General features: G+C 36.4%; 1 protein-coding gene across 1 annotated transcript in view; it reads right to left on the bottom strand.

The window, feature by feature from the left end:
* Nucleotides 1-200: 200 nt before the first annotated feature.
* The window catches only part of NDUFS4 (NADH:ubiquinone oxidoreductase subunit S4), a 49,779-nt gene continuing 36,800 nt past the window's right edge, over nt 201-13,179 (bottom strand). The window contains exons 3-5 of the mRNA XM_068423406.1: nt 8,862-9,034; nt 4,539-4,612; nt 201-409 (exon numbers count right to left, since the gene is read on the bottom strand). Of these exons, the coding sequence (XP_068279507.1) occupies nt 306-409; nt 4,539-4,612; nt 8,862-9,034 (351 nt within the window). The 3' untranslated portion in view covers nt 201-305. The remainder of the gene's footprint in view (nt 410-4,538; nt 4,613-8,861; nt 9,035-13,179) is intronic.

Genomic DNA, 13,179 nt, shown 5'->3' with positions numbered 1-13,179 from the left:
GTGAATATAAAATTACCATCAAAGATAAACCATAATCTTTAAAGTTGCAGCTGATTTCAAACATTCCTTTAGATTGATTCCTAGTACAGCAATTTTTTAGAAGTATGAACACTCCAAATCTCCTCTATTTATAGGGAAGTTTGTAACAGGTTCAACTGGAGACATCAAAAACATTTTAAATAGACATCACAAGATGCATCTGTAGTTTAAAGGTCAAATTTATTAGGAGATTAAGAGATGTATTATACATGGACTATAAATATAGCACAGCTGACTTTATTCACAGTCAGACAGACAATGCCAACCTATTTTGTAGACACCCTTGTTCTTTTGTTCCAAGAAAAGTTTGCACCATAAGACTTGGATTTAGGTTTCAGAATCTTCTCCTCTTCAACGTCATAGCTCCAGCCTGGAGGTTACAGGGGAAATGGTGGGGGGAGACAAGAAACAAAGAGAATTCTAAATATTCTCAGCATACAATATAGAGAAAATGCAACTTATGCCTCTTAACTTTAATATCTTTTTCTCCATGTAGGCATCCACTAGTTTTTTCCTTTGTAGCTGGCAGCAGAGAATACTGAAATGCCATAGATGTAACCTATGCCCATCCTCTCACTTGGTAAGACTTCACCATATTACATAACTCCATTTTCTTTACTCCTGCAAAACACTTGACAGTCATCAGTGAAAAGCTCAACATGGAACACTGACTGTCCTGTTCATGGCTCCATAACTCCATAGCATCACAGAAGCACTAAGGCTCAGTGTATGCTGGGACAGGCAATGAAAATGAAGAAGAAAATGTGGAAAAAAATAGCATACAGAAGATCAACCCCAAAGGCTGGGAGAGAATGGAGACCTTGGAAAGCTAGAGAAAAAAGAAGAGTGGGAGGACCAAAGAAAGGAAGAGCAAGGAAAAAACTTCATCATTAGAAAGGAGTTTAATACTTAACATTTTTAAAAGAACATAAAAAATTAGGAGTAAAAGAAAAGGGAATGAAGTGATAGAAGACAAGTAAATTATGTGATAGTTAAGCAAGAGAAATGATAAAAAATGTCAGAAAAGAGGAGGTGGAGACATTAGTGTTTATGTAAATCAAAATGCAAATTGGTTGCAGCCTCCAGGTGCCTGGAAAGTTGCCAGGGCAGCACTCAGTATTCCAAAGTTTGGTCCCTTTAGCTGCAACATTTCACTCAAAGTTGAGATACCTGAGTTGAAGCTAAAAGTGGTTAAGTATGCAGTTTTAACTGATACTAATTAAGATGATACTTTTCTTCCTCAGTTTTAAAACAAAAACTTGCTGCTTCCTAGAAGGTTTAACATAACATGAATTTTTACATTTAAGGTGTTCACAGAAAACACTCAAGGTACATCTACACATCAAGACATGTTTCATAAGATACACAAGTTGTCACGTCACTGTGCCTCAATTTTCTGTATTCACAAACGTCACACAAACATTTTCTCATGTTTATTGGGCTGAACCAATGTTAACTTCCAAGTTAACTATTCTCCGTAAGAAATAGTGGAACAGAAGTTTTAAAGTATTCTTTCCATCTGTGAGAGGACTGGCTTTTGCCTACTGTTCTGATTTAAAATGTAAGCTTGAGGAAACAGCCAGAGCTAGATCCAGAGACAGACTTTGGTGTTGCAACATTCAGCATTGTAACACCTAACTTTGAGGCACTTGGCTGCTGGAATGGAATCTACAGCCACAAGTTATTACTTCACCGTTTCATACACTAGATAGAGAGGAGCCGAGTGCCTCCAAAAGAGATTCACATCTGCCAGCACAATGACTTGGGCTGCCATAGCTATCCAAAATCCACTGAGTTAGTTACATCTAACTTTGGAATGCAACAGGGCGACATATGTGATAAGGTTTCACACTCTGTAACAGTCTCGAGCTAGGCACCTTCAGTTGTTCATGTAAGAAAGCAGAGGTGACTTTTATAAAAAGACCACAATGGTGGGGGAGGTTATTCTTGCCCACAACCCTGCCATACACACCAAGTGGACAGAAAGCAGATTTCATCATCTCTGGATGAACACCCTCATCACCTGACTGAAGGTTATTGTGGAGTAGAAAAACTCTCCATCCTTGTTACTAAAGATGTATGTTTTTAAACAACTACCTCAGTGATGTCAGACAGGACAAAAAGAATTTAGGTTGACAGGGTAAACTTTTATTTTCATCCAGTTACAAGTATTTCCTCCTTGCCTCAACTTCAGACCATCCTCATCTGTCAAATTTTGCGCAGAGATCTCTCCCATTACTGTATTCAGTGCTGTTATTCCTACATTAGAAAACACATCAGATGGGGCAGGCAGAAAGATAGCTTGCCTCAGGTTCCTTAAGTTCTTAGGTGAGAAAGAACTCTTAGGTTTCCCAATCATATCAGAATATCTGCAATATCTAGAATTTGCAGTAATTAAATTTGAGATACTTAAGGAATTTTGTAATGGAAAACTTGGGTGGTTCATACGGGGAGGAGAGAGAGGTAAATATTTGTGTTCCTAGACTTAGACATGTTTCAATAACATGTCAGTTTAGAATCTAAGTTCCACTGTAAATGTATGCCTAAGTTTCTCATTTCTTTCTAAAGAACTAAATATTGTAAAATTTATATTTCCAGCTACATTTGATACTGAAGCTATTACTACAGAAAATATTGTGCACGTATCATATGCATAAAACTAAGCCACCTTAAATAAAAAACAGAATAATAACTTAGGCAAGCCGGTATCCACAGAAAAGTTTGGTACAACTCAATTATGGTAAAATAAAGGGTGCTAGCTAAGTGAATATTGAACAGATAATATTAAGTCACATCCTTAGTTTAGTTGCTGAATTTCTTTGTTGTTTTCCTGCACAATGAAGATTCATTACTAATTCAGTGAAGGCGTAAACTTCCTACACTGAACAAATTGAGTATTTTACTTGTATGTGAATTTCTGAAGGACAAAATATAACATGTTCAAAGAGATGACACAAGTAGCTCATTAATTTAGTGATATACAGGCCACAATTCAGTTTTTTTCTCTTATAGGCTGAATTTCTCAAGAAATAGAAATAGTATGAACAATACAGAAGCATACGTAAAGCAACACCAGATTCTCCAAAATTTCATATTTGTTCATAAAACTTTACAAAATGCTATTAAAACTGCACAGTAATTGGTATATCCAATGCAAATATGACGACCCAGACTAAATACAGTTGAAAGCTATAGACCACAGGGACGCCTTCTGAAGATGCTTACACTCCATGTGCATTCTTCCTGGCTTTAACTGGGTGCAATTAATCCTCCTCACATCCATGAGCATTAAGCATCAAGCCTAGCTCTTTAAGGAAAATTAAACTGATTTAAAAAAAAAAACCCAAAACCAAAAATACAGCAAGAAATTCATACCAACACATAAAAGGACTGCTGAATATTCAAAAGGCTGAGATTATGGATACTGCTTTCGGTACCATAATTCTGTGAGAAAATACAAGCCTCAAATAACCAAATAAGTTTACAGATACAGTCCTTCTGATACATAATCAGCATTGAAAATACTAAGTAATGATACTGGCTTTTCTACTATCTTTTTGTCAAATATAAACAATCATCAAGCACTTAGTAAGTGTTTAGACTTCAGTACTGTACTTGGGAAGAGTTAGGTATAACCTCCACAATCTACAACTTCCTTACAGGGGGCAGCAGGTGGGGAGGTGCTGATCTCCTCTCTCTGGTGACCACGAACAAGGACATGAGGAAATGGAATGAAGCTGTGTCAGGGGAAGTTCAGACTGGACATTAGGAAAAGGTTCTTCACCGAGAGGCTGGTTGGTCACTGGAACAGGCTCTCCAGGGCAGTGGTCACAGCCTGTCAGAGTTCAAGGAGCGTCTGGATGACGCTCTTAGTCATATGGTTTAATTTTAGGTAGTCCTGCGAGGAGCAGGGAGTTGGACTCGATGATCCTTTTGAGTCCCTTCCAACTTGAGATATTCTGTGCTTCTATGATAAATCCATTCTGCAACACAGCCAAAACTGAAGCCCAACATGCTTACTTGGTAGTCACTTAATTTTAGTTTTTCTTATTATCAAACATTCACAACGGTTCTGACAGTCTTTCCTTAACTAGAATTCAGATGCTTATGTCAAGCCTTCAGGCAAAAATCCCACTGTCATGAAGCTAGGGCCCCTGGCCTGCGACACTCTTAAAGCATTAACATTAACTTTCCTCCAGGACCTAAGCAAGGCTCAGTTCTCATTCAAAACACAGATACTTGCAAAAGCACTGCAAAAGTAATGCTAAGAGGCTGGAACGCTTTTCCAGAAAGTTGAAGGCCTAGACTCAATGCCTTCAGCACCCTCAGAAATATTCCCTCCCATTTTCCTTGTCCTCAAGCAGAGCACTAATGGTCTATCAATTTTGTGGAATAGAGGGAAGGTACTTTATCGTATACTTTTTCTGTTGTTAATACTTTGAGGTCAAGATTGCCTATAGAAAGCTGAATCCCTCATGCCCAATATGTACAATACGTACCATTCTTTTCAGCAAAGGCAATGGCATCTTCTTTAGTAGAGAAAGTCAGAACCATGTTGGATAAAGGATCAGCTCTGTAAGAAATCGGACAACAAATTTTAAGCAAATTCGAAATACAAAATAATTATATGTGTATCTCAAATGCTAGTCAAATGCTGTATTACACGACTTTTTGTAGTATGAGCCATCCAAAATCCCTTTATTGTTAATTATTTCCAGGATTAATACTTTCTTCAAAGTATTGTTTCACTCTCTCAGTCTGTTAAACTTCTGTCCCAACTCCTTGCAGAAATTAAGTTTTCTATTAGACAAACACGTCTAACCACCTGCTGAGGTTATAAGCAGTGCTCTGCAACAATCTTTTTAATTTGTAAAGCTGTGTAGTCCTGCTTTAGTAGACTTTTTGGAAGATGAGGAGGCTTAAGGTAATTTTGAACATTTCAAGGAGGTACTACAGAAGTCTGTAGAGCAGCTAGGGGAAGAATAATCTTATATAGAAAAGAGCAGAATATCAAAGTGAGCAGAGCATGAATTAATCAGAGACTGAAAAGTACATAAAAACCTCAAGAGTTCAGCTTTGGCTGAGGTCACATGACCTCCACAATTACTCCAGTACAGCAAGCAGATCACAGGCCACCACTGAAAAAGAAGCTCAGAAACATAAACTGCTAGCCAACTACATACACAGTGGTTAGTTTTAGATGATCAGCTATTCCTCAACTGCATATCTGAAAAGAATCAAATAGCAAAAAGCTTTTGGAACAAATTAAAATTTCAGTTAAAAAAAACAAACTGCCTTATCTGTTGCTATAAAAGCTCAATTTAAGAACAATGACAAAGGGTGATAAAAAAATAGGATTCTAAAAGTTAATCTACAAAACTTCTGGAGAAATAAGACACCAGTTGTAGCAGCACAATGATTAGATAATGCTTGCCTGAGACAACACTGCACATGAGCCTGGGAGACAATCAGGAAGACAAGACCAATTTGCAAGAAGCTATTGAAGGAGCTGCCTCTCAACTGTTCTCTCTTTGAAGCTAGAAGGTTAAATGAAGAGAAAAAGCAACCAAGGATACATTGAATTCTCTACAATAAAGGACAAAGCCTGTGACTGGTGGAGGGGGAGGGGAACAGGGGGAATCTCGCTTCCAGCAAAGACAACAATGTAATTTTATCTGATGCACACATGGAAAAAAGGAGTTCACTATATATCCAATATATTCCTCCCCACACAAAAAAGAACAGGATAAAGGCAGAAATTACGCTTTCACAAGCCACTAAGATGGGGTCTCTTAAAGACATTTAAAGATTTCTCTCACAAAGGCAGTATGGAAAATTAGGAACTAAGAATTAGTCCATGGCATGATCAGTGGAGAATCAAGCAACCTAAATATAGCACAATATTGTGACAACTTTTGCTTATCGTTCTTCTCCATGACTGGGGTTGGGAAAATCTTCTCAACGCTACTAAGTGGGAAACAAAGAAGTTTTAAGTCTGAAGTGTAGTGAGGGACCAGTGCCTGTTCAGTACTGCAAGTCCAGCAAAAACCTTCCAGGACAGAGGCAGTTGGGAAACGAGGATTGTGCAGAAATGATTTCTTCTGTTTGCATGTGGGATCATCTTTCACCCAACCTAAATACAGCTTTTTGATTTCTTTCCATAAATGAGCTATCCATGTTTTTAGTTTGTGATAATCTCTGAACAAACTGGAGTTCAGAATGGCCAGTACGATGTCCTAATAGTGTCAGCAAAAGCAGTGCTGCAGGATTTCCTATGCCTGCCCTAAGCTGTTTTATCAGTCACTACAAACTAGGAATCCAAATTTTGTTCTCTTATGAGATCCTGTACAATGGAAACCATGCATTTCCCATGTTTCTTTGTTTACAGCTTTATATTAAAAGATGTACTCAACAACTATCTATAGGCATTCCCATAATGAAAGCTCACAATTAAAAAAAATGCCCTGGGTCCATTTTATTTGGATTTACAACTGGATAATTTTCACTGAAAATAACTACATCCAAGAAACAACAAATGCAACATAAAAGCAAACAAGACTGTAAAATGACAGAAATATAGCAAAGATCTACAGGTAAATAAGTATACTGAGTTCAGAGGAAAAGGGCTTTAATCCCTAGACCCTAAAGGGCTCTAATCCACTAATCCCATTACATTATTGAAAAGTAAATGGGAAAACTTCTAAGAACAGTTCTCTGCTGAAATCAATCAGAAAAAAAGAAATTATTCTTAGATATTTCTGAGTGTTGAATGGTAATTTGAAATTACCAGAACGTGTCCACTAATAGTTTTTGTGAGAGTTCCTTAAAAAATGAACAAACCAGTTTACAAAACCCTTGACCTACTGTGTCAATTCTCAACACAACACTTGCTTTTGGCCTACCTACAGCTTGCTTACACAGGAAATATCCCTTTCCCTACCCCAAAATAAAAACGCATGCAGAGATGGATTCATTCAAAACACCCATTCCAGTTTAAATTCCCACAATAAACTCACTCCAGGACAACTTAAGATACAGGTAATACCTGTATCTTAATACCATGCCTTAATTCCATGGCACGTTTTTCTAGGTGGTTTATTTAGCACAAATAGTTGTTGACTGTCAGAAAGACTAAAAGCCGTTGTTTTGGCTGAGATCATGCAAAATCCCACCCAGAAAATAATTTGTCCGGGGAGGTTAAAGTCAGCTGGAAAGCAAAGGGGAATTAGAAGAAAAGTTAAATTCAACCTGAACTAAAGCAGGTGTTACTGGCACCTGCTACAGTATTATAATCTGTGCAGTGCTATAAACAGACCACGCTTTAGTGGCTAGACTCCTGGGGGGCACACGAGACAGGAGGGAAAGGTGTACTGCTGGTGAACAGTTTACCATTCAACTAATTTAGGCCCCGTGAATCAACCTGGTCATTACTTGCTAAATGTTGTAGCTACTTGTAGTAGTCGAGTCATCCAAGCCATACATGTATTAAATAGTTGAAATCTTATCCTCTGAAACAGCAATTAAATATGCTTAAGACGAAACGGTGAAAAACCCCAGGACTTGCTTAAGATTAGGTCACTGTTATACACAGGCTTAAAGTTTTAAAACAGGTATTTTAACAGGCTATTTTAACACAATTAATGTTTTAATTCATATTCAGTATTTTTTCTCATCTTACGATAGTTGAGCTTAGCTTCCCTAATGCTTTGCAATATCAACACAACCGAGATGTTAGAGGTTGTGAGCCTCCTCAATTTTTTATGGGAAACCAACAAAACAGAGTTATTTTGAACTAATATTTCTGGATATATTTATTTTATAAATAAATAAAAAAAAGAAAAAAAATAATTATGTGACCAGATTTACAATGTTAATAAATGTCAAAAATGCATCCTCAAATTATTTCATATTTAAGGTTTTAAGGTTTTTTCCACAGAATTTTGTGTTCTTTGATCGTAATTGCTAATATGATTGCAGCCGGACATTTTCAACACACATTGTATCCTTTCTGAAGTCTGAAGAACAATCTCTAGTGGTTGGTTTTTGTTTATGTAGAATAATTAACTTTTCTGAATATGCCTCAAACAAGACAGCTTCAAATCAAAATTACAATATTGTCAGAATTGCTGGCACAGGCCTTACAGTTTACAGGAATTCCAACCACACTGTAAAATGTAGGTAGTATATTTATATAGCGAAAAAAGAATTAAAAATTAGCTTCGCCCACGTTATATTTACGTCTCCAAATTATACCATATTTAGATAAGATTAGTATTTTGCTGGATTTTGGCATATTTAAGAGTTTTTACTACTCATATGAGGAGCATTGAAAGAAAGAGTGTAATATTTTAAATAGGCTTGTTTTCTTAAAAAATTATTTATGGCTCCTCATTTCAGATCTTCAGAATATTTATAAAACTTTGTAAAAAAAAAAAAATCCAGAAGCTAAGTATTGTTATTTCATGTTTAACCAAATTTAAAAGATACAGCTGAGAGCTGAGAAGGATTTATTGCTTCAGGTAACGAATAACCTTCCTTCCCTGATGCTGCCATACACTAGCATCACCACAAATGTTATCGTTGAAGTTTCTGGTTGCTAACGCTTTTTTCAAACTCTTCCACGTGACATTAAATGAGCTAAAATCTGCTTTTGAACATAATAGATCATTAAACATATGACTAACAAACCCAACCACTTACTGCAGTATTGTTAAAACACAAGTAGATTTACAGGTAGAAAGGACATTTCAAAGTTAAAACTTACATGACTACTAAGAGCCAAATAGAGAAGAAAAGTATTTCCAAATTCAGTAACTACTCACGTAGATGCCCAGCCCATTAAAGGGTTCTCCCAGCGCTCCCTGTTATCAAATTCCATCTTCCATTTCTTTGTATTGTTAACTCCTGCCTGCATTGCATTACGTGCTGGAACAAAAATGTGAACTTTTCTGGTTTTGATGTGCTCATCTGGAACACCGGTTAGAGCAGTGATATCCTACGAGAAACACAATGGAACTTGTTAAAAAAGGGTTCACATAAAAAGCCCGTAAATTAATACTGCTTGTGCTTTTAACATAATTTCATGCTTTATTTTTATTTTTTAAGTTACAAGAAAAGAAAAAAATGCAGAAAAGTATGTTACAAGTCCAGCTGTATAAATGTAAAGCTAATACGTGCTGGGGCTGCCATCATCCTGCTTCCCCTGGCTGAAATTAGATTTTGCATAGATTAGTTACCTGAACCTGTTCATCTCCCAGCTACACAACAGCTAGTGCCAGAGGAGGGACAGGACATTCTCTCCCATAGTCTGACCACAGCTGCAAAGTCAGGACTGCTCCAACTTGCACCAGCTAAAGCAAATGTGAAAATGTGTAAACTCTTCTTCCTCCCTTAAAGAAAATACTAGAGCACAGACTGAAACGATTGACAAATCCCAAATTTTTACTTTACCATTAGGAGCCTAAACTTCATACAAACAGGATTATTCACCAAAATCCTAGCCAGCCAACTATGTGCTGCAGTATAAGTGCTTCTACTTGGGCTTAAGTCTGTATATAATTAAGAGGCACCAACATCCACACTGGCTGAAGAAGCTATGTCTAGCATGAAGGAAGAGGCAGGAGGTTATCTTTTGCACAGTAATCTATTGATTGTTTGAGACTGCAGAGCAGGTACTAGAATTCAGCTCTCTTATTTCTCTAACCATTAGTTATTACATAAAAATGACCCCCTGGTCGTGTTTCAAGCTATGAGTATCAGCTTTTGAGAGTCAATTCTTCTGTTGATGTTCAAGATCAAGAAGGAACATTTGATACAGGTAACATTCTTTGGTATTTTTGTAAAGGACAAAAGGATTCAGGAGATTCCAACCTTCAAAGAAAAGAAAGGTTTGAAACCTTGTATATAGTCAGTAGTAGGAAGCCCTCCTCTACTAAGGCTTGGCTTGTGAGCCCTCAACAAATAAACATAACAAAGATAAAAACTGAAGGATCACAAAAACAGCCTAAAAATATTAACTGACTTTAACAAAGAATAAGATAGGGAAAAAGCTCACAAAAATTGCTGTGAAAAATTACCCTCAGCAGCATCTGATATAATCAAAGTGAACTTTCTCGCTAAAAACTAAACAGTAATTACATAAAATTAACCTGTCAGTTCACCCTAGTAAAGTAAAGAGTGAAATCAAACATCAAATCCATCTCTAAGGATGCTAAACTACTCCTGCTCCTTACATACTTAAAAGGCCAGTGGGAGCTCCTTGGTCTCCCTCCCTCCCCTCCTCTTTCCACGAACAAACGGTAAACTGGTAACAGTCAAAAAAAGTGCAGCAAAACTCTGGGCATATTGAACTCATCTCGCCAGTACTGCCATGACTTGAATTAAAAGGCAAACAAGTTTAAATAAAACACTGTGGCTTTACATGTCTGTAGCTACTAACTTTATGGGATTTTGTGTTGTGGCAAACTTAAAAGCTCTTAGTGCTGTCACCAGATCATCCTTTGAAATGAGGCAAGTCTCATTTTTCGTTTTACTTCAAAAAATACATTTTGGGAGATCAGTCCCTCAGAACTATACAAGGGAGCAAGTTTAAAGCATTTGACTTTTATTTGCAATTAGAACAGCAGGGGAAACAAACAAGCATGCACACTGATTTTCCAACTTCTGACATTTCTACCCAGACTACCAAGAGAAACTGTCAAAATATCTTAACAATTACATTATAAATGCTTTCATTAGGACCAAGTAATGTTTATTTTTAATATGAGTCTAGCACTGATATGAAAAAGAAACATTACCAGTCACTGGAATGTTGCAACACCTATGTAAAACACCTCCTGACAGACTGGCATTTTTGACTGCTGAAGCTTAAACCACAGTTTTAGAAGGAAATAGCTTCAAGTTTTCTTATTTGAATTGGCAAAGTGCTTTGTTTAACAAAAAGGTTTTTTTACCTGCAGTAAGGTTTGGTGGGGCTTCAATGTTTTAGCTTGCCTGCTACAGGAAAAGCCTACTACTTTAGCCTTTATTTCTGTATTTATCAAACATGTCTATTGAGAAAATGTAAGAACATTCACACAAAATTTCTTTTTCCCTTCTGAAATAATCTGCTACATGCAAAAATTCTGTTTGTTATCATCAAATACCGCCAAAGATACAAACTTCAAAATAGCTCAAAATTATGGTTTTTTTTTTACTATTATTATTCTCAGCAACTCGTATGTCCATTAGGAATTTTAAGCTTCATATTTAGAGGTTTTGAATTGTTGCAGAATTACCTGGAATCATTAAAACAAGATACTATGTTAAATAACATTATGGACATACACAGTTTTGTCTTTTGAAGCCTCCACACCAGAGAATCATAAAAATACTACACATTAGTGCCTAGAGAACACAATCTAAAAAGAGTATTAAAACCCAGCAAATGCTATATTTATGAGGTAACTGTAGTAAAGAAATGCCTAGACTTGTTCATCTGGATGAAAATAAAACCAACACCTGAGACAAACCATAAGTTCCTTCAAGCTGTGTTTTTTCGGGCACTCAGTTGACTCCAAATCAAAGTTATTTCACTAATAATATAGGATTCATCCCATAAAAATCTTTTCAAGGTGAAAACTAAAACCTGCCTACTTTCCAAAACTAAAATACCTACATGGTGTTGTTAGTTTTTCATACTTTGATTCATTATAGCTGAAGTTTCTATGCCTTCTGGGAATCTAGCAATTGTTTATTGATATCTTCCCCATTTTAAAGGTGGCAATTGAACAGAGAGTTGTTAGGACAATGAGTTTCTGGTTTCTGAAGCCCAAGTTGTCCTGACATAAAATCACTGTTTTTGCTTGCTGTAGACATGTAAGGTACTGTAGCATAGCTGAGCTGTTGCCAAAGATATGGAATAAAAAGGCTTGGCATCTATCACATACTTGACACCTAAAGAGCACAGAAGCTCTAAAATTCCTATTCCCTGTAGACGCACTCTTAGTCTAGACAAACTGATTTCTCACACTTTTAAAATGCATTACAACACTCTATTGTGATCATTTCATCCACACAGCTCCAGCTAGTGACAGAAGAACCTGTCCTTTAAGCGACATTTCAATGGGCTAAAGCTCCCACTCCAAGATGGCATTAAAACAATATAATACTTGAAAAGAACTATGCTGCACTGGGTTGAACTCTTTACTGTGTCTTCAGTGCTTTGTTCTGAGTTCAAGTTCTCATTGAAACTACCTGTGAACAGCTTTCCAAAACAAAGATGTTTTTGACAGCTGGTTTCACATTACTATCTCATTTTTTTTCAAGTGTTCCTTACTGAATTTTGCTATATTAGCATATTAAAATATTAGTGAGGTGTTCAGTGTTCAAAATTCTAAATAATAAGGTGACAATATAAAAGACTTGAGATTTGAACTGCATAGGTTTGCTTTACTAAAAATTAACAACCCTGCTTCACATTTTTAACACAGGCTGTCATTTAAAAGGTGGATTCTGACCTGTTTTTCTTAATATATATAGAGGTTTTGTTTTTTTTTTAATGGCAACCTTTACATTTTTTTGTAATTAGAAAAAATTAAAATACTCATTTAGAGGCATTTTGTCTTTTCTTGGCATAAGCTGAGAGGGACAAAACACTTTCTTTAAACAGCAGAAATCACACCAAATTTCTTACAAATGATGAGGAGGTTTTGTCTTCATTATAACTTAGAATATTTAAGAACACTAGTCATGGTGGAAAGCCTGGCAAAGCTGTTCTGGAAAGAGTAATAAGAAATGATAAATGTGCTATACAGCAGGGAGAAAAGCTGGTTTACAAAGGCAGAGTCAATGAAAGCAGTATTCGGCATGAAGATGACTTTTAAAGGAAACAAGAATTTCCTTCTTTTAACTACCTCACTAATAGCACAAATTCCAAAGGGGAGAATAAATGGAACTCTATAATTCAAGGGAAAGAGACAAAACGATTGAAAGTATCTCTGAAAACAAGTGTTTTTGAATAGATGGGTCAGGTGTGCATAAAGGTGTCATGTTTCTCCTATGACATTTCTTTCCATGCATAGACAAAAACTGTACATAACCACTATGAACCATCTACTATTTAGCACCCCCTCTCTTTTTTTTTTTTTTAAATAAAGGAAA

Source organism: Nyctibius grandis, chromosome Z, assembly GCF_013368605.1.
Source record: "Nyctibius grandis isolate bNycGra1 chromosome Z, bNycGra1.pri, whole genome shotgun sequence".
NCBI classification, from domain to species: Eukaryota; Metazoa; Chordata; class Aves; order Nyctibiiformes; family Nyctibiidae; genus Nyctibius; species Nyctibius grandis.
This window is presented reverse-complemented; position numbering and strand designations above follow the sequence as displayed.